At 47.5% G+C, this 20,089-nt stretch overlaps 1 protein-coding gene across 1 annotated transcript in view; it reads left to right on the top strand.

Annotated features, from left to right (window-relative positions):
- Positions 1-20,089, top strand: part of asb18 (ankyrin repeat and SOCS box containing 18) — a 63,807-nt gene that overhangs the window by 34,242 nt on the left and 9,476 nt on the right. The window contains exons 7-8 of the mRNA XM_059965967.1: positions 6,914-7,418; positions 19,472-19,585. Coding sequence (XP_059821950.1) covers positions 6,914-7,418; positions 19,472-19,585 — 619 coding nt within the window. The remainder of the gene's footprint in view (positions 1-6,913; positions 7,419-19,471; positions 19,586-20,089) is intronic.

The following is a 20,089-nucleotide window of genomic DNA, read 5'->3' as shown; positions in this document are numbered from 1 at the left end:
GCACGCAGGCCCACCGGCGTGTGGACACACACTTGTGGTCGTGAACCAGCTCCACAGCTTTGGGTAAATAGTCCCACCGTCCTGTAGGCAGCCTCGGGCAAGACAAAGGCTACGGGAGTAAACCCAGACAGAAAATCCAGAGTGGAGCCCCTAAGACCCCTGGAAGTCATTGAACATCCTTCCGGAAGCTCCTGCAGCCAAACTGGTGCCAAACATATAGCTTTGTTTTCTTTTGGACTACACCGGTGAGGCCAAGAGGGGGATCTGGACAACTGGGCATCTCAGGAGCTCTATAACTTCCGCCCAGGCTTGTGAAAAATCCTCCATTGTCCTTCAAGACAGACAGATGCCATCATTTAGAACTGAAGTCCGTAGGGACTTCCTACAGGTGGTGCCAAAACTCTGGAATTCCTTTGCTTGGAAGGTTACAGAGGCTGCATCAGAAGGTGTAATTAAAGAGGCAATTTTTGTAAGATCAGGGAATCGCTGTGGGGAACTGGCAGAGATAAGGAGATGGGGAGCTGAAGCCTGGCTTCAATCGGCCACCAACAAAACAAATGGTGGAACACACTTGAGGGGCTGAATGGCCTGCCCTTAAGTTATTATGCTTTTGTGTTGTGAGATACAGACTCTAGGGATTTATCAACATTGGATGTAGGTAATACGCTGGGTGAATTAATATTGATTGGGACAGCAGAATAAAGGTCCACCTCCTCTTTTATAGACCATGGAACATAAAACATAAAGGGTTAGTACAGTACAGACCTTTTGACCCACAATGTTGTGCTGTTTCAGAATGTGCCATCATCCACAACCCCCCACCCCACAGGGTCCACTCTACTGCCCTCACAATGCGGATACACAAAGCTATAGCGTGAGTTAAACACCTTCTCAAACATCACCAGGGTTTTTAATACAATCGTACTTGTGAAAAAGATAAGTAAAACACATATTAAATTCAATAAAGAATGGTTGCCCACCTGAATATACTAATAATATTGGTATCTCTCATGATCAGTGTCAACCAAGGTAATACACGCATGCACCATTCCATATCTATGTCGTGTAGACCACAATGAACTTGTGGCGCAACTATAGCTTAATAGTGATAAACCATAAACATAATACTTCCTTCAAAGTACATCTACCAAATGTTTACCAATACTAACAAAACGGAAGACTCTTTGAATTAACCCATGCAGGAAGTTATATCAAAAGATACAAATAACAGTTTACAGACTGGGAGTGATGTTCTTACAAAACAAACAGCGCTGAGGCCAGAAAACTCCCAGCCTGGCATCCATAAGTCACACTTAACTACTGAAACAAAAAGTCAATAAACCAGTTCATTATGTCTTTGGCAAAAGGAAAGTCTCAGAAACTAGTTTTAATGCACAGTCTTTAACCATTCTCATTTCGAAAATGAAAGCCTTGATGACAAACTTGCTGGCGGTAATATTTGCTGAGCTGACCGCTGCTCACCCAGAATGAGCAATGAGCGAGCTACCTCTGCAGTTGTGCTCTCTAATCACACCCTCCGACTCACAAAACCCTCAGCATTAAGGAAGGGACAGAGTTTACTAGAATAACCTTGGATTGGGAGGAGATCCTGCTTTGTGACACTCTGCACTCCCTCTGCGTACACCTGTCTTTGAACAAAGAAAGGGGTTCTAACCTTTGCCTAATTCAGTTGCTCTGCGCTGAGAGCTTGCCTACAAATGTACCAGCCACTGCAAAGGCCATCTTTAGCTACTCCTGCCATCTGCCCTTCCATATAGATGTGACTTTCACAGGGTCTGAGATGAGTTTGACATCCATTCTCCAGGACGTTAGTGTTAAGTATGCTGACAGTGGACTGAGGCAGACTTCATGCAGCGTGACCCAACCGAGGTTCAGTTGTTGGCCATACGATTGTGCTCAGGTGGTCTCTGCGAAGACACAGGAGAACCGTAGATTCAAGATTCATTGACTTTCCAATATATTTGCTTGTTCTTGAGAACCTTAGCAGAAGAGTCGAGCGGGAGAAGCTCGTCAGTGATGTCCTTAAGGTGTGAGCGACCACGTGAAGCTTCAGAAATAGGGATTTCATCCCGGTTGTTGGGAGTAGGGTCACACTCAATGAGGGTTGGCAAGGGTAAGCAGACCTCGCCTCCTACTAACTCCACAACAACTCCACTGGCTCTTCTTCCAGTGACCACTGATGCTCCAGGACAAGTCTTTAGTGTATGAGGAAGTAGCTACACCTGGTGAATGCTCAGCTGGTGCCCTGCTGGAACCAGTAGCCCAAGCTGCTGGTCCTGAACTTAGAGCTGTATCTTTGTCTAATACTTTGTGTTGTCAATGGGCTCTCGGCTCAGTTCCCCAGAGACCAGTGGTGCTCGCTGCACTGCGTGTCCATTCATGTTCTGCAATATATTATTCCAGCTCCTCCAGTCCTCCTTGCTACCCTCCACCACTCTCCGGGTGACTGTCTTGACCACTTTCAGACTGACTCTGCATCAGAGCTTCTCTGGCCAGTCCCAGTCAAGCTGTTGCCCAGTGGTGATTAATCACCGTAGTGAGTGAGGGCTGTGCACGTTGGTTCTGCAGTGGCTCCTGGTGGAAGGTGCTCTCAGCCCACATGTGCTCTCATGAAGTGGGGAACACCCACGCTGGGTGCCCTTGAACACTTCTCACTTTCTACCTTAAAAGGGGGTTAATCTTTGAATCTGAAGCAGGTTCAGGAGGAGGAGTGGGTAAACATTTGGTGTGAAGCATGTCAGGAAGCTCGTTCCTGCCTTTGTCTCCTGATTTGATTTCATTCTCTGTTGTATCAGGGGGCTTTTGCTCCAGTGGTCGGTCCTTCAGCTGCCTTCCCACTGTCTAAGTTATACACCTTTGCCTCTGTTAAGGCAGCCTCAGCTTCACGCTTCTCCTTGAGCACACTCAGTGGCCTCCACCAGCTTTCCCCAGGTCTCTACATGCTCCCTCCATTCGCATTTCAACTCTGTGCTATGCATACGCTGCTCTCGTTTTGCCACTTCAGCTCTGGGGGGTTCATTCTGCAGCTTTGCCAACGTTTCAGCACTACATTCTGACCCTAGTTTCAGGGCTCAGCAATCGCATTGCTCACGTCAGAAGGCAAAGGCATTTAGACGCGTCTTCAATCTGCGGGTGATGCCTTTAAAGACCAGTTACCTTTTCACTCTGCCCTCGCAGTGTGGAAGTACAAAGCTATGCAGTGAGTTAAACACCTCAAAAATCACCCGAGTCAGAAGCTTCCTTCAAAGTTTTGAAGGAAATCTTACTTGTGAGACTGCAGAAAGTTAAGTAAAATATGTATAAAATTCATTACAGAATTATCACACACCTGAATATGCTATCGATCTTTTTTCTCACTATCAGTGTTAACCAAGATAACACACACACACATACACACCCCCCCCCCCCCCGTGGACCAGAGGGAACTAGTTGATAGCTTAATAGTGATAAATGATAAACATATTACTTCCTTTAAAGGATATTTATTAAACGTTTACCAATATTAACAAAACTTAGACTCACAGATTTTGCTGTTTCAAGGGCAAGTGAAGGGTGAATGGATATCTTTCTACACTGTGTGCTTCAAGTCGAAGTCTGAATTAATCCGTGCAGGGAATTATGTAAAAAAAATAGCTTGTGAACAGAATGTGATATTCTTACGAAGCAAATTGCACACAAAGCATCTGTGCCTCCAGATATCAGGGCTGAGATGCCTGTGTACCACTGTGGGGTTGCAGGCCCAGAGAGCCAGCACTGGAGAGAAAGCTTTTATTCGCTATTAGTATGTGTGTGAAAGTAAAGAATCCTGCTTGACTTGTGCCTCAGCCATGACCTGAAATATTATCTCTTGCCCCGGCGGTGTGTCATGAGTATTGTTTGTACCATCAGCCAACTGGGCTGCGGTTACTCTCCTGGGTCACCATGGCAGAAGTTCCCAAACTCATAACATCCACCACCAAGGACAAGGGCAGCAGCTAGACAGGAGTATCTCCATCTCCAGCTTTCTCTTCCAATCGTACAGTATCCTGACTAGCGCATCTATCACCAGTCCTTCAGTATTACTGGACTCTCCGTGGAGAACTCCCTTCAGAACAGCACTGTGCCAGTACTGTCTCAGAAGGACTGTAGCACTTCACTGGCCACTTCGAAAGGGCGATGACCAATGGGCAGTAAAATACTAGTCTTGCTGGTAATGCCCACACCTCAAAAAAAACCAACATCTCCAAAGTGAGTTGTCCAATTAATTTGTGATGTGGCTGATTTGGATTATACTCTGGATTTTGAAGTTCTCCTTGTCGTTCTCCTTCCCCTGTTTGCTCTCACCCCTCCCTCACACTGTAACATTCTTGCCAGCGATGTTCCCAGAATATAAGACCATAAGACATAAGAGTAGGACTAAGCCATTCAGTCTATTGAGTCTGCTGTGCCATTCCATCACAGCTGATTTATTTTCCCTCTCAACCCCATTCTTCTTCCTTCTCCCTTTTCCCCATACCTTTGAACATCCTTACTAATCTAGAACCTATCAACCTCCATTTTAAATATACCCAATGACTTGGTGTCTACTGCCATCTAGAACAATGAATTCCACAGATTCACCAACACCTGGCTAAAGAAGTTCCTCCTCATCTCCATTCTAAAGCAACATACTTCTATTCTGGGGCTGTGTCCCTGGCCTAGACTTTCCCACTATTGAAAACATCTTTTCAACATCATTCTATCTAGGTCTCTGACTACTCAGTAGGTTGGACTAGGTAGTTGCATCAGGACTCACAAGTCCCCTTGCACCTCCAATTTATTCCTTGTACCAAAGTGTTATGACTGTACGAGTCTTTACACTGTATTCTATCTGCCACTTCTTTGCCCATTCTCTGAATGCCTGTTCTCTAGATATTTTGCTTCATCAACACTACCTGCCCCTCCACCTATCTTTGTATCACGTGCAAATTTAGCCTCAAAGCCATCAATCCCATCATTTAGATCATGTACACATAACGTGAAAAGTATCAGAACTAATACTGACCCCTGCAGAAAGCCACTAGTCACCAGCAGCCAACCAGAAAAGGCCCTCATCAGCTTCAGTTAACAATTTTTTTTGAGAAACTTAATCAAAAATATTCTGAGAACTGGGAACATTCCTCCATCCTCTACATTAGATGCTAGAAGCACACACCTGGTTTTTACAAAATACTGTCAGATTCTATGGGTTCTAGGTGAGTCATTTTATAAGAGATCTTTCATCTACTTGCAAGCCTGCAATGGGTTCATCCTCTGTCTTGGCAATGAACTCTGATCTCGGAGGTCAAAATTCTTGTTGTACTACCATGCAGTGGCACTAAGTGGCACTATGTCTGTGACATCACCAACACACCCCATTGATCAATCATAATCACTGATTATCAAATCCAATGTCTATTGATAATTCAGCCATCTATGACCCCTTCCCCACACCTGCTTACCTAACCTTGGCTGTCCTCTTGACCTCCCTTCACCAATTCCACCTTTGATCTTCGACCCTCCCACATTTCCGTCTAGCCTAACCACAATGATCCCAACTTCCATTACTTTTTGCTCCAACCCACGCACTCCCATGATCAGCTCTGACTGTATACAGCCTCCCCACCTCCAGCTAGACCGAATGTGCCCGCTTCTAGACGGCCTTGCTGGGAGACGTTGTGCCCGATTGTCAGCTATGCTGGTCAACCAGCTGACTCCTGGTGCAGAACCCATTCTGACATTACCACATGTGCCTTGAATGATTGGTCCAATAAGAATAAGCCGATCTGAGTGGGGTAGGAGTTGGTACAATGCCTCACCTTGAAGATGCAGAGAAGAGCATCCTCAAGGGAGAATGGAGAGCCTGAGACCCACCCACTTACTTAGCCCCTTACCTGGTTTCACCCATCATCCACCAGTGTACACCTTCCCCTCACCCCATCATCTTATTCTGGGTTCTATCCCCTTCCATTCCAGTCCTGATGAACAGCCTCGGCCCAAAACGTCAACTGTTTATTCTCCTCCATAAATGCCGCCTGGCCTGTTGGGTTCCTCTGTCATCTTGTGTTTTGCTGTTACTTCTTTTCAAATAGCATTGAATGCCAAGACACCAGGGAAGGAGATTTTGGCCGTGTCGATACAGACAGGCCCCATGGTGAGACCAGAGTATTTCAGTCACCATTACTTAGCAAGGCAACAGGAGCTAATAACTAATCATCGCACTTAAGACCTATCATTGCCAACAACTTACATTTGTTTAGTGATTTCAATAAAAATGCCTGAGGCTGCTTAACAGAGAGACAAATGCACAAGATTGGACACTGTGCCACAAAAGCAGATACAAGATAGATAAAGAGTTACATTTTAAAGTGCATGTCAAACTGGAGTCAGATTTACAGAGGGAACTTCAGGGTTTAGTTATAATTGGACATAGAACATACAGCATTACAGTACAGTACAGGCCCTTCAGCCCACAATGTTGTGCTGACCTTTTAACCTACTCTAAGATCAATCTAACTCTTGCCCCCTACATGGTCCTTCATTTTTCAATCATCCATGAGCCTATCTAAGAGTTTCTCAAATTCCCCAATGTACCTGCCTCTACCACCACCCCTAGTAGGCTGTTCCACAACCCACCACTCTGTAGAAAAACTTGCCTCTGCCATCCCGCCAATACTTTCCTCCAGTCACCTTAAAATTATGCCCTCTTGTATAAGCTGTTTTAGCCCTGGGAAAAAAAAGTCTCTAGCTATCTACTCAATCTCTGCCTCTTATGATCTTGTACACATCTATCAAGTCATCTCTCATCCTCTTTCACTCCAAAGAGGAAAGCCCTGTCCTCAAGTTATAGGTGAATATGAGAGTAATGCTTTCCCGGTTTTCTTCCCTTGTCTAGGTGTGCAAAGTTGCTCCTAAAGTATCGTGCAGATGTCAACCAGTTGACCGAGGAGGATCAGGAGACCCCTTTGCATGTAGTGGCCAGGCAGGGTCTTCATACTCATGCCCACCTCTACCTCAGATACGGGGCCTCTGTGGATGTCCTGAATGTCCACCAGGTGTCACCGCTGAGCTGCGCCTGTGCCAGTGCAGCGGACCTGGCAAAGCAGAAAGACTATCTCCAAGTGTGCAAGCTCCTGATCGCGTACAGCGCCAACGTGAACTCTGTCGATTCGGAGAAGCGGAGCCCACTGCACAAGGCTTCCAGAAATGCCAGCGTCCAGCTGGTCCAACTGCTGCTGAAGCACGGAGCAGACATCAACGCCATTGACTACAACGGTTGCTCTCCCTTGGCCAATGCCATACAGGCTGCACCTTTCAAGAAAGAGCTTGAACCCCAGTGCACAGTACAAACTTTACTCAATCATGGATCTCACAGGGTGTGGCCAGGAGCCTTTCTGAAGGTAACATCAGTGCTCACTGTTCCAGAGAAAGCTGTCATGGCATCTACTCAAAGATGAGTGGCTGTCATAGAGAGGTACAGCGTGGATAAAGGCCCATCAACCACCTGTTGACACTAATCCTACATTCATCCTATTCTCATTAACTTTCACAGATTCTACCACGCGCACACACCCCCACAATGTCAAACTGCACACCTTTGTGGACGTTAGAGCACCCAGAGGTTGTCCACGCGGTCACAGGGAGAATGGGCAAACTGCACCTGGACAGCACACGAGGTCAGGGTTGAACCTACATCTCTGGGGCTGCAGGACAATAGCTCTACCCACCACACCAGAGTGTCACCCATCAATGAGCTAGCTGTTCAAAATAGGAAAGTTTTTAATAAGGGGAAAAGATGAAAACGGTACCACAAAGTAACATAGTGGTTAGCGCAATCACTTTATAGTGCCAGCAGCACCATCAGGGCTCGATTCCCACCACTGTCCGTAAGGAGATTGTACATTCTCCCTCGTGACTATGCAGGCTTCCTCTGGGTGCTCCCACATTCCAAGAGACACACGGTTAGGGTTTCCGAGTTGTGGGCATGCTACATTGGCGTCAGAAGCAACACTTGCAGGCTGCCCCCAGCAGAACCCTCGGTGATTTGATTCATCACAAACAACGCATCCCACTGTATGTTCCAATGTACATGTGACATGTGAGGCTAATCCATCTAGCAAACATGGAGGTTCAGTGTCAGGATCACACAGTGTGTGAAGACAAATCTTCATGCTTACAAACGGTACAGAGAGATGGAATGAACTGAAAACCAGGACTCAAATCTTAAAACAATACATTGAGAGTCAATGTAGGCTTTGATACCTGGTGCAAGCATCCAGACAAAAGTGCATTTGTTTCAATTATTTTTCTTTACAACATATAGGTGTTTCTGTTCTAAAGTGGACACTTAGAGCAGACCCAAAATCAAGACATAGACACTGAAGTACGGGGGTCAGGACTGGGTGAGTCAAGAAAGCAAGGGAAGTGAGGAAGAAACGACACTGGACAGGACACAGGCCCTGGACGAGACTAGGAGACAGGGCCTGGACAAGGAACTAGGAACTTGGAACCTGAACAAGGTCTCCGAGCCAGAGACCGGACAGGGACCCGGAACCTGGGCCTTAACTCAGGCTCACACTCCGGATCCAGGCGAGGACACGACATGGCAAGGCAACAGGACTGGACGTGGGAGCAGGATGCAGGACTCCTGGGATGGACGCGGAGCCTCGATCTCAGGAGACAGGAGCGCGGAGCCTCGGTCTCGGGAGACAGGAACGCGGAGCGCGGAGCCTCGGTCCCGGGAGACAGGAACGCGGAGCGCGGAGCCTCGGTCCCGGGAGACAGGAACGCGGAGCGCGGAGCCTCGGTCCCGGGAGACAGGAACGCGGAGCGCGGAGCCTCGGTCCCGGGAGACAGGAACGCGGAGCGCGGAGCCTCGGTCCCGGGAGACAGGAACGCGGAGCGCGGAGCCTCGGTCTCGGGAGACAGGAACGCGGAGCGCGGAGCCTCGGTCCCGGGAGACAGGAACGCGGAGCGCGGAGCCTCGGTCTCGGGAGACAGGAGCGCGGAGCCTCGGTCCCGGGAGACAGGAACGCGGAGCCCGGAGCCTCGGTCCCGGGAGACAGGAACGCGGAGCGCGGAGCCTCGATCTCGGGAGACAGGAGCGCGGAGCGCGGAGCCTCGATCTCGGGAGACAGGAGCGCGGAGCCTCGATCTCGGGAGACAGGAACGCGGAGCGCGGAGCCTCGGTCTCGGGAGACAGGAACGCGGAGCGCGGAGCCTCGGTCTCGGGAGACAGGAGCGCGGAGCGCGGAGCCTCGATCTCGGGAGACAGGAACGCGGAGCGCGGAGCCTCGATCTCGGGAGACAGGAACGCGGAGCGCGGAGCCTCGGTCTCGGGATACAGGAACGCGGAGCGCGGAGCCTCGGTCTCGGGAGACAGGAACGCAGAACAGAGCCACAACCCCTCCTTGGGAACAGGACATAGGGCCAGGATTCATACACAGAAAGCTGAACATGACAAGACAGTTCCCAACACTAGGTAGCAGCAAACAGATGGACCTACCTAGCAAAGGGGAGGACACAAAGAGACAGTTCCTGATCTGGACACAGCAAGGCTCCAGTCTTGCTCCAGCAGTGGAACTTGACAGCAAGAATAGGCGAGGCTCCAGCTAAGGGCTACAGAAAGAAGGGGAAAGGAAGGGAACAGTCCAGCCTCAGGATAACAGCAAAGACCACCTGACTTACCCCACAGAGGCAAGGACAGGATACTGACAAGACAAACCAGCACCCACACTCGATCCCAGGGCCACTTTATTCCAGCCTCAAATGAGCATCAGGTGCCTGTGATTAAGCCCAACTGAAACAAGGGACAGCCGGAAGACCCAGAGTCCGGAGTTTACGGACCGGACTGTGAACCGGAAAGCAGACATCACGGACCGGACCATGACAGATTCATCTCTGCTTCAAATTTTCCTTTAACACAAAATAGGGCCTGAAACACTGCAATGTCATAAGCAAAGTCTCTCCCTATTTGGGACTTTATGTTCTTTACAATCACAATGAAGCCTACACCTAATCATGAGTGACCCTTTTGAAAGACATTTATAGGAAACCAGGTCCAAATGAAAGTCGTGGTGATACGAGAAATTTGCAGCAACTCAAGAACATGACCCATGTTCAGGGGCACGGTGCACAGAGCCAGCTGGAGGCCATTCAATCTTTCATTTAATATCCAGCTCAGCAACTGCCTTCCCAACCAGCCATTCCCTGTCCTGCCTCTGACAGCCAACTCTACCAGGGCTCCATTCTCAAACAACCCATCAGCAAATCTCTGAGTACTTACTATGTACTGAGTACAGACAGTGGCAGTTAGACACCTACAGGGATGTACATCACGGCAAAAGAAAAATTTGCAATCATAATAAATAAATCAAGCTAATTATGGCAGGTTTCAGCATTCCTGATAGCAATAACAGAGAAAGATTAAAGATTAAAAATTAGCTTAATTCGTCACATGTACATTGGAAAAACACAGTGAGGTGTGTCACTTGCGTCAAATCAGATCAGTGAGGATTGTGCTGGGGGAGGCCTGCAGGGTGCCAGAGTGGCATGCCCACGGATCACCAAACCTAACCTGTACGTCTTTCAGAATGTGGGAGGAAACCAGAGCACCCAGAGGAAACCCACACAGTCACAGTCAGCCTCTCTGTAGACTGCAGCAGGAATCGAACCCTAACCTCACAGCTGGTGCTGTAAATCCTGCCACTGACTACTGTGCCACCCAGAGAAAGGAAGAATTGACCTGGATGAGGAAGTGGAGGGATGGGTCAGTAAGTTTGCTGATGACACAAAGGTTGGAGGTGTTGTGGATAGTGTGGAGGGCTGTCAGAGGTTACAGTGGGACATTGATAGGATGCAAAACAGGGCTGAGAAGTGGTAGATGGAGTTCAACCCAGGTAAGTGTGAAGTGGTTCATTTTGACAGACAGACATACTTTATTGATCCTGAGGGAAATTGGGTTTCGTTACAGCCGCACCAACCAGGAATAGTGAAGAAATACAGCAATATAAAACCATAAATAATTAAATAATAAGTTCATCTTGGTAGGTCAAATATGATGACAGAATACAGCATTAATGGTAAGACTCTTGGCAGTGTGGAGGATCAGAGGGATCTTGGGGTCCGAGTCCATAGGACACTCAAATCTGCTGCACAGTTTGACTCTGTGGTTAAGAAGGCATACGGTACATTGGCCTTCATCAATCGTGGTATTGAGTTTAAGAGCCGAGAGGTAATGTTGCAGCTATGTAGGACCCTGGTCAGACCCCACTTGGAGTACTGTGCTCAGTTCTGGTCGCTTCACTACAGGAAGGATGTGGAAACCATAGAAAGGGTGCAGAGGAGATTTACAAGGATGTTGCCTGGATTGGGGAGCATGCCTTATGAGAATAGGTTGAGGGAACTTGGCCTTTTCTCCTTGGAGCGACAGAGGATGAGAGGTGACCATCCTGGATCAGTGAGTGAGCAAGTGAATCTGCTTAGTGCTCCCAGCTCTATTCATCTTGACCTGGACCACCCCACCTCATCAGTTGTTGTGGCTTTGGACTGTGGAGAGAAGGCAAGGGGATGTGGACCTATTGCCATTTGCCTACAGCAGGTGCAATCTCATTGGCTCTCCCCTTGGTTTTAGATCACCTGGACAATAGCAATATTTATTGCAATTCAGTGTTCAACACAATTATACCCTCAGCTCTAATCAACAAACTGCAAAACCTGTGCCTCTGTACCTCCCTCTGCAACTGGATCCTCAACATAATCACTAGGAGACCACAGTCTGTGCAGATCGGAGATAACATCTCCTCACTGACAGTCGACACTGGCACACCAGAAGGATGCATGCTTAGCCAACGGCTCTACTCTCTGTACATCCACATTTGTGCGGATAGGCCATCAATGCAACTTGCCAGCAACACAACTAATCTTGGCAGAATTTCAGATGCTGATGAGGAGGCATACAGGAGCAAGGTAGATCAGCTGGTTGAGTGGTGTCTCAGCAATAACCTTACACTTAACATCAGTAAGACCAAGCAATTGATTGTGGGCTCCAGGTGGGGAAGTCAAGGTCTCTGGCACTGCTGTGGATCAGAAGAGAAGAGAGGTGAAGAGCAGTGCAGTGATGATAGGAGATTCCATTGTCAGAGGAATAGAGATCAGATTCTGTGGTCGCAACAGAGATACCGGATGGTATGTTGCCTCCCTGGTGCCAGGGTCAGGGATGTCTCAGATCAGGTCCGTGGCATTCTAAAGGGGGAGGGTGAGCAGCCAGAAGTCTTGGTATGTATTGGCACCAACGACATAGGTAGGAGAGGAGAGCAGGTCCTGAAGAGAGATTTTAGGGAGCTAGCTAGAAAGTTAAAAGGCAGGACCTCCAGTGTAGTAATCTCTGGATTGTTGCCTGTGCCACGCACCAGTGAGGGTAGGAATAGGATGATGAATGTGGGGCTGAGGAACTGGTACAGGGAGCAGGGGTTCAGATTTCTAGAGTAAGGGATGGGTTACACCTGAACCTGAGGGGGAACAATATCTTTGTGAGCAGGCTTGTTAGCACTGTTTGGGAAGTTTTAAACCAATTTGGCAGGTGGATGGAAACTGGAATGATAGTGCTGAGGATGTGGTAGTTGGTTTACAAACATAGGCAGTATGTAATGAGACTGTTAGCAAGGACAGGCTGATGGCAAGGCAAAATTACAGTCAATGGGATGAGTTGCAACGTAAAGGGGGACAAAATTGAAAAGGGTGATGAATACAGGACTGAAAGCATATTTGAATGCACACAATGTACAGAATAAGGTAGGTGAGCTTGTAGCACAGTTAGAGACGCATGTATGACATTGAGGGCATTAATGAATCATGGCTGAAAGAAGATTATAGTTGGGAGCTTAACGTCCAAGGATAAACATTGTATCGAAAGAATAGGCAAGTTGGCAGAGGGGGTGGGTGGCTCTGTTGGCAAAAAATGAAATCAAATCATTAGGAAGAGGTGACACAGGATCAGAAGATATAAAATCATTGTGGGTCAAGCTAAGAAACTGCAAGGGTAAAAAAACCCTGGTGCGAGTTACATACAGACCTCCAAACAGTAGCAAAAATGTGGTCTACAAATTACAACATAAGACAAAAAATGCATGCCAAAAGGGAATGGGGGATTTCAATATGCAGTTAGATCGGGAAAATCAAGTTGGTGCTGGATCCAAAGAGGAATAATTTGTAGAATGCCTATCAGATGGCCTCTTAGAGCAGCTCATGGTTGAGCCCACTAGGGGATCAGCTGTTCTGGATTGGGTGTTGTACAATGAACCAGAATTGATTAGGGAGCTTAAGGTAAAGGAACCCTGAGAGCCCAGTGATCATAATATGATAGAATTTCCCCAGCAATTTGAAAATGAGAAGCTAAAGTCAACTGTATCAGTATTACAGTGGAGTAAAGGGAACTACAGAGGCATGAGAGAAGAGCTGGCCAAAATTGATTGCAAGGAAACACCAGCAAGGATGATGACAGAACACCAATAGCTGGAGTTTCTGTGAGCAAGTCGAAAGGGGTAGGGTAGATACATCTCAAAGAAGATGTAGTCTAAAGGCAGGATGATGCAACTGTGACTGACAAAATAAGTCAAGGCCAACATAAAAGCCAGAGAGAGGGCATATAATAGAGCAAAAATGAGTGGGAAGTTAGAGGATTGGAAAGCTTTTAAAAATCAACAGAAGTCTACTAAAAAATTCATAAAGAAGGAAAAGATGGAATATGAAGGTAAGCTGACCAATAATATTAAAGAGGGTACCAAAAGTTTCTTCAGATACGTAAAGTGCAAAAGAGAGGTGAGAGTGGATATGGAACTGTTGGAAAATAATATTGGAGAGGTAGTACTGGAGGACACGGAAATGACGGACGAACTGAGTAAGTATTTTGCATCAGTCTTCACTGTGGAAGGCACTAGCAGTGTGCCAGAAGTTTGAGAGTGTCAGGGGGCAGAAGTGATGTCAAGTTGCCATTTCAAGAGAGAAGGAAGCTGAAAGGTCTGAAGGTTGGTACGTCACCTGGATCAGATGGTGTACACCCCCGGGTTCCGAAAGAGTCAATGAAGAGATTGCAGAGGCATTAGTGACGATCTTTCAAGAACCATTGGATTCTGGCATGTTTCCAAAGGAATGGGAAATTGCAAGTGTCACTCCAAGAAGGGAGAGAGGCAGAGGGAAGGAAATGATAGGGCAGTTCATCTGACTTCAGTGGTTGGGAAGATGTTGGAATCGATTATTAAGGATGTGTCTCAGGATACTTGGAGGCACATAATTAAACAGGCAGGGTTTCCTGAAGTGAAAATCTTGTCTGACAAATCTGTTGGAATTCTTTGAAGAAATAACAAGCAGGATAGACAAAAATGAAACAGTTGATGTGGTGTACTTGGATTTTCAGAAGGCCTTTGGCAAGGTGCTTAACAAGTTAAGAGTCCATGGTATTACAAGAGAGATACTGACATGGATAGAGCATTGGCTGATTGGCAGGAGGCGAAGAGTGGGAATAAATGGCCTGGTCCGTTGGTGGCCATCCACAGCTGCCAGAAGTGAGGCCTCCACCGCCGACCTCGGAAATCGAGCCCGGGGCTCGGCTGGAGCTTAGGCCTCCGCAACCGTGACTCAGTTCACGGACTTGTTTCAGCCGGCAGCCCGGCCCTCCGGGATTAAGTGTCGGCTTCGGGCCCGACCTGATCGACAGCCTGGGCCCCCGGCAGTTGGAAGTGGCAGCGGAGCCTCCCCGTCACTCAGCCCAACCTGGAGCGCCCAACGACGTGACCCGCCGATCGATCCCTGTGGGACGCGTCCACCAACCTCAAAGAGCTGCCAACAAACACACTGCATCGATGGAAACCTGGAAAGATGCACAAATTACCGAGGAAGCGTGGGAAAAGAGCTGGGCTGCTGGTCAGATTGAAGCTGAGGGGCTTTAGGGTCCACCATCCTACTAGCTAATGTGCAAGCCATAGAGAACAAGGTGGATGATCTTAAAGGGAGACTCACCTACTGCAGGGAGATGCAGAACTGCTGTGTATTCTGTTTCACGGAGACCTGGCTCTCCTCTGCCACCCCCGACTGTGCCATCCAACCAGAGGGATTTTCGATCCATCGGATGGACCGCACAGCGTCTTCGGGCAAGACGAAGGGAGGTGGAGTCTGCCTACTGATCAACACTGCGTGGTGCTCGGACACAGTGGCACTGACAAGCTCCTGCAGACCGGACCTGGAACATCTGTCGGTGAAGTGTCGTCCCTATTATCTGCCACGGGAATTCACCTCGGTCATACTGACAGCGGTCTACATTCCCCCCCAGGCGGACTTGGAGTGTGCTGTGAATACACTCTATGCCAACATCAGTGAACTTGAGACCAGGTATCCGGAGGCTTTGCTCATTACAGCCGGGGACTTTAACCAGGCCAACCTCAGAAAAGCGCTGCCAGAGTTATACCAACATGTCTCCTCCTCCACTAGAGGTCCGAATATACTTGACCACTGCTACACAGCAGTCAAGGATGCCTACCGTTCCGTCCCACGACCTCACTTCGGAAAATCGGACCATCAGGCCATACTCCTCCTCCCGGCTTACAAACAGAAACTGAAGCAGGAGGTCACGGTGTCAAAAGTGGTGTCGCGTTGGACAGAGGAAATGGATGAGATCCTCCATGACTGCTTTGAATCGGTGGACTGGTTAGTATTCTAGGACTCAGCAGCTAACCTCGATGAGTATGCCTCAGCTGTCACAGACTTTATCTGGAAATGCACAGAGGACTGTGTGTCTCGCAAGACAATCCGGGTGTTCCCTAACTGGAAACCTTGGATGAATTATGAGGTCTAGTCCTTTTTGAAGGATAGAGCTGTGGCTTTTACGTCTGGGATACCAGTCGCTACATGGAATCCAGGTGTGAACTCTGGAAAGCCATTAAGTGCGCCAAGAGGCAATATCGAGCCAAGTTGGAAGCCCAGGCTAACCAGAGGGATGCGAGTAGACTATGGCAGAGTCTAAATGAGATCACTGGGCGCAAAAGGCTGGGAATATCAATAACTGTAGCGCTTCTCTTCCTGACGAACTTAACGCATTCCACGCAAGATTCAACCGGACCTGGTGGCATCGAGATTCATTGTCACCGAGGAAGACGTTAGAAGAGCCTTCCTGAAGATAAATCCAAGGAAGGCGACGGGCCCAGGTGGCGTCCTGGGACAGGTTCTCCGGGCCTGTGCAAGCGAGCTAGCTGGAGTGCTTGCTAACATCTTCAACTGCTCCCTGCTTCAGTCTAAGATCCCCTCGTGTTTTAAGAAGGCAACGATAATCCCGGTGCTGAAGAAAAGAAAGGTGGCATGCCTGAATGACTATCGACCTGTGGCTGTGACATCAATTGCTATGAAGTGCTTCGAGCGATTGGTTATGGCACACATCAACCATAACCTACCGGTCAACCTCGACGCTTTGCAATTTGCCTACCGGAGCAACAGGTCAACAGCAGATGCCATCTCTCTGGCCCTACATTCCTCCTTAGAACACCTGGAGAATAAAGACGCATATGTAAGGCTCCTTTTCATTGACTACAGCTCTGCCTCTAACACCATCATTCCAAATCAACTGATTCCTAAGCTCCGGAACCTGGGTCTTAGCACTCAGATCTGCAGCTGGATCTTCAACTTCCTCACAGACAGGACCCAGGCTGTAAAAATAGGGGACAAGCTCTCCTCTACAATCACTCTGAGCACCGGTGCCCCACAAGGCTGTGTACTCAGCCCCCTGCTGTACTCACTGTACACCCATGATTGCGTAGCCAAGTTTCCATCGAACTCAATATATAAGTTTGCTGATGACACCACAACTGTAGGCCACATCTTGGGTAATGATGAGTCTGAGTAGAGAGAGGAAATTAAGAACCTGGTGGCATGGTGCGAAGACAATAACCTATCCCTCAATGTCAGCAAGACAAAGGAATTGGTTGCTGACTTCAGAAGGAGCAGACTGCACGACCCCATCTACATCGGTGTTGCGCAGGTGAAACAGGTCAAAAGCCATAAGTTCCTCAGGGTGAATATCACAAATGACCTGACTTGGTCTAACCAAGCAGAGTCCACTGCCAAGAAGGCCCACCAGCACCTTTACTTCTGAGAAAGCTGAAGAAATTTGGTCTGTCCCCTAAAACCCTCACTAATTTTTATAGGTGCACTGTAGAAAGCATTCTTCTAGGGTGCATCACAACCTGGTATGGAAGTTGTCTTGACCAAGACTGGAAGAAGCTGCGGAAGATCGTGAACACAGCCCAGCACATCACACAAACCGATCTTCCATCCTTGGACTCACTTTACACTGCATGCTGTTGGAGCAGTGCTGCCAGGATAATCAAGGGCACGAGCCACCCAGCAACACACTTTTTGTCTCTCTTCCCTCCGGGGGAAGGTTCAGGAACATGAAGATACATACGCCCAGATTTGGGAACAGCTTCTTTCCAACTGTGATAAGACTGCTGAACGGATCCTGACCCGGATCTGGGCCGTACCTTCCAAATTTCCAGACCTGACTTGCACTACCTTACTTTCCCTTTTCTATTTTCTAATTATGATTTATAATTTAAAATTTTATTATATTTACTTTGATTTGTACTCCGGGGAGCGCGAAGCGCAGAATCAAATATCACTGTGATGATTGTACGCTCTAGTATCAATTGTTTGGTGACAGTAAAGTAAAGTAAATGGAGCCTTTTCTGGTTGGCTGCCAGTGACTAGAGTTCCACAGGGGCCTGCGTTGGGACTGCTTTTTTTTAATGATTTGGATGACAGAATTGATGGCTTTGTGGCCAAGTTTGCAAATGATACAAAGGTACTGTAGGTGGAGGGGCAGGTAGTGTTGAAGTAGTAGAGAGGTTACAGAAGGAGAAAGGGCAAAGAAATGGCAGATGGAAAACAGTGCTGGGAAGTGTATAGGGTACAGCTTCTTCCCCTCTGCCATCAGATTTCTGAATGGACAATGAACCCATGAACACTACATCAGTATTATTTCCTCTCTTTTTTCACTACTCATTTAATTTAATCTTCCTTTTTTATATTTACCTTCTGTAACTTATAATTATTATTATTATGTATTGCAAAGTTGGGTGGTGGGGTAGAAATATGTCTCTCCACTGGCTTGCAGCTCACCCTTGGGCAGGGTGACCCCTCGCCCCCACCAATCAGGGTCACGCGAAGCCATGGGAGCAGATTGTGGATGGTCGTATGAGCATCTGGTGCCTGTCACAAATCCTGGTTATCTGACCTCGGACGCCAGGCAGACAATCCCTGAGGAGTACTGATAATGGTTGAGGTCACCCGTCTTGTAAAGACTCTAGCCAGAAAAAGGCAATGGCAAATGTTTGCCACAATGATCGTGATCGTGGGACCAAGGTCGCCCACATCTTACGACACGATATATAATAATGATGATGATTGCAATGTGCTGCTGCCACAAAGCAAATCTCACGACATACGCCGGTGATACTAAACTTGATTCTGGTTCTGAAATGCCCATTCCCAACTGGCAGCAGATGGCTGCAGACCCCAAAGTACTTGGCAAATCCATCCCTCTGGTCTCCCAAATGTGTCCATATCCTGGGGAAGGGTCGGTATTACTGTAGTAACCCCTCTCTTGACGCCTTGAGGCAGCGAAGGTGTTTGGAACCTTTCGACACGAGGTCGGAACAACGAAGGATACCGCTCAATCTGAGGGACACAGTGGGCAGAATTCTAAGTGAAACTCAGGTAATCCAGCACACTCAGAGCTTTCACGACCAGTTTTCTGGACTGTTGATGCTATTTCCGTTTATAAGATTAGCTTTGTTTGTCAAGTGTGCATCGAAAGTGACAGTGAAATGTGCGTGCGTCAAATCAAATCAGCAGGTATTGTGCTAGGCAGACTGTAATATTGTGACACACTTTTATTACAGTTTTTATGTGTTATACTGTGAACCCAGGAAGATTAAAGGGTTATGGGTAAAACCAGATTAAATGGAGGACCTAGTGAGCTGAAGGGGAGAGAAGGGTATAGGGTCATAGTGAGTTGGAAGGGTATGTGTTGATATCACCTGATGAGGCTAATGTCAAATCATCAGGATTATGGACCATCAAAGTTTTATACATCTGCCTTTTGTCAGGCAAATGACCGAATAGGGAGCTTGTATTATCTGGCTCAAAGGCGGCAAAGCAGTCTCTGTGAGCCTCAGATACAGCAGTCTGATATACCATGGTCAAATTGTTGCTCACTTCTCTGCCTCCATCCACAAGGAACTGAATGGTTCATGTATCCAAGAGGAGGGAATGCAGAGGAGCCTCTCTGGCGAAGTGCAATCATCGTTGTCTCACAGAACACCAAAGGTGTGAAGGACGATGCATGAGTTCGGATCAAAGCAAGGGTTGATTTTTTTTACAAACACTCAGGAACTTGTTTTCCTTCCAGGTGCTGAAAAGTTGTGCGGATTCTCCCAAAACTGTCGAAGTCTTGTTTAACTCCTACCAACAAATTCAGGTCACAGAAGAGTGGATGGAAGCTGTCCCAGAGGAAATATTTCAGGTATACCATTCTGGTGAAAAATACTGAATCTTACAGCACAGCATGAAGGAAATCACACCTTTGTGTTTGAACCAATGGTTTACAAGAATTATACATAAATTTTTATCAACTCTGTTAATCCATATCATTACCCAGAACGTACAATACCCAAATAGACCTCTCACTTTCGTTCCGGCAGTTTAGCCTCTTGCATCTTGCTTTATATCACCCACCTGCCTTAATTTACCATATATTTATCCAACTTCCTCAAAACTTTCCATGCAACGTGCCTCAGCAACAGTTCTCCATTTCTTCACTGCCAAACTAAACAGGTTTCTCCTAAAATATAGCAACAAATTCGCTGGAGAGTATCTCATACTTAACATAGAACATAGAATAGTACAGCACATTACAGGCCCTTCAGCCCACAATGTTGTGCCGACCCTTAAACCCTGCCTCCCATATAACCCCCACCTTAAATTCCTCCATATACCTGTCTAGTAGTCTCTTAAATTTCACTAGTGT

The sequence above is a fragment of the Hypanus sabinus genome, chromosome 4, assembly GCF_030144855.1.
Source record: "Hypanus sabinus isolate sHypSab1 chromosome 4, sHypSab1.hap1, whole genome shotgun sequence".
Taxonomy (NCBI): Eukaryota; Metazoa; Chordata; class Chondrichthyes; order Myliobatiformes; family Dasyatidae; genus Hypanus; species Hypanus sabinus.
The sequence above is the reverse complement of the archived record's forward strand: the minus strand, read 5'-3'. Positions and strand labels throughout refer to the sequence as shown.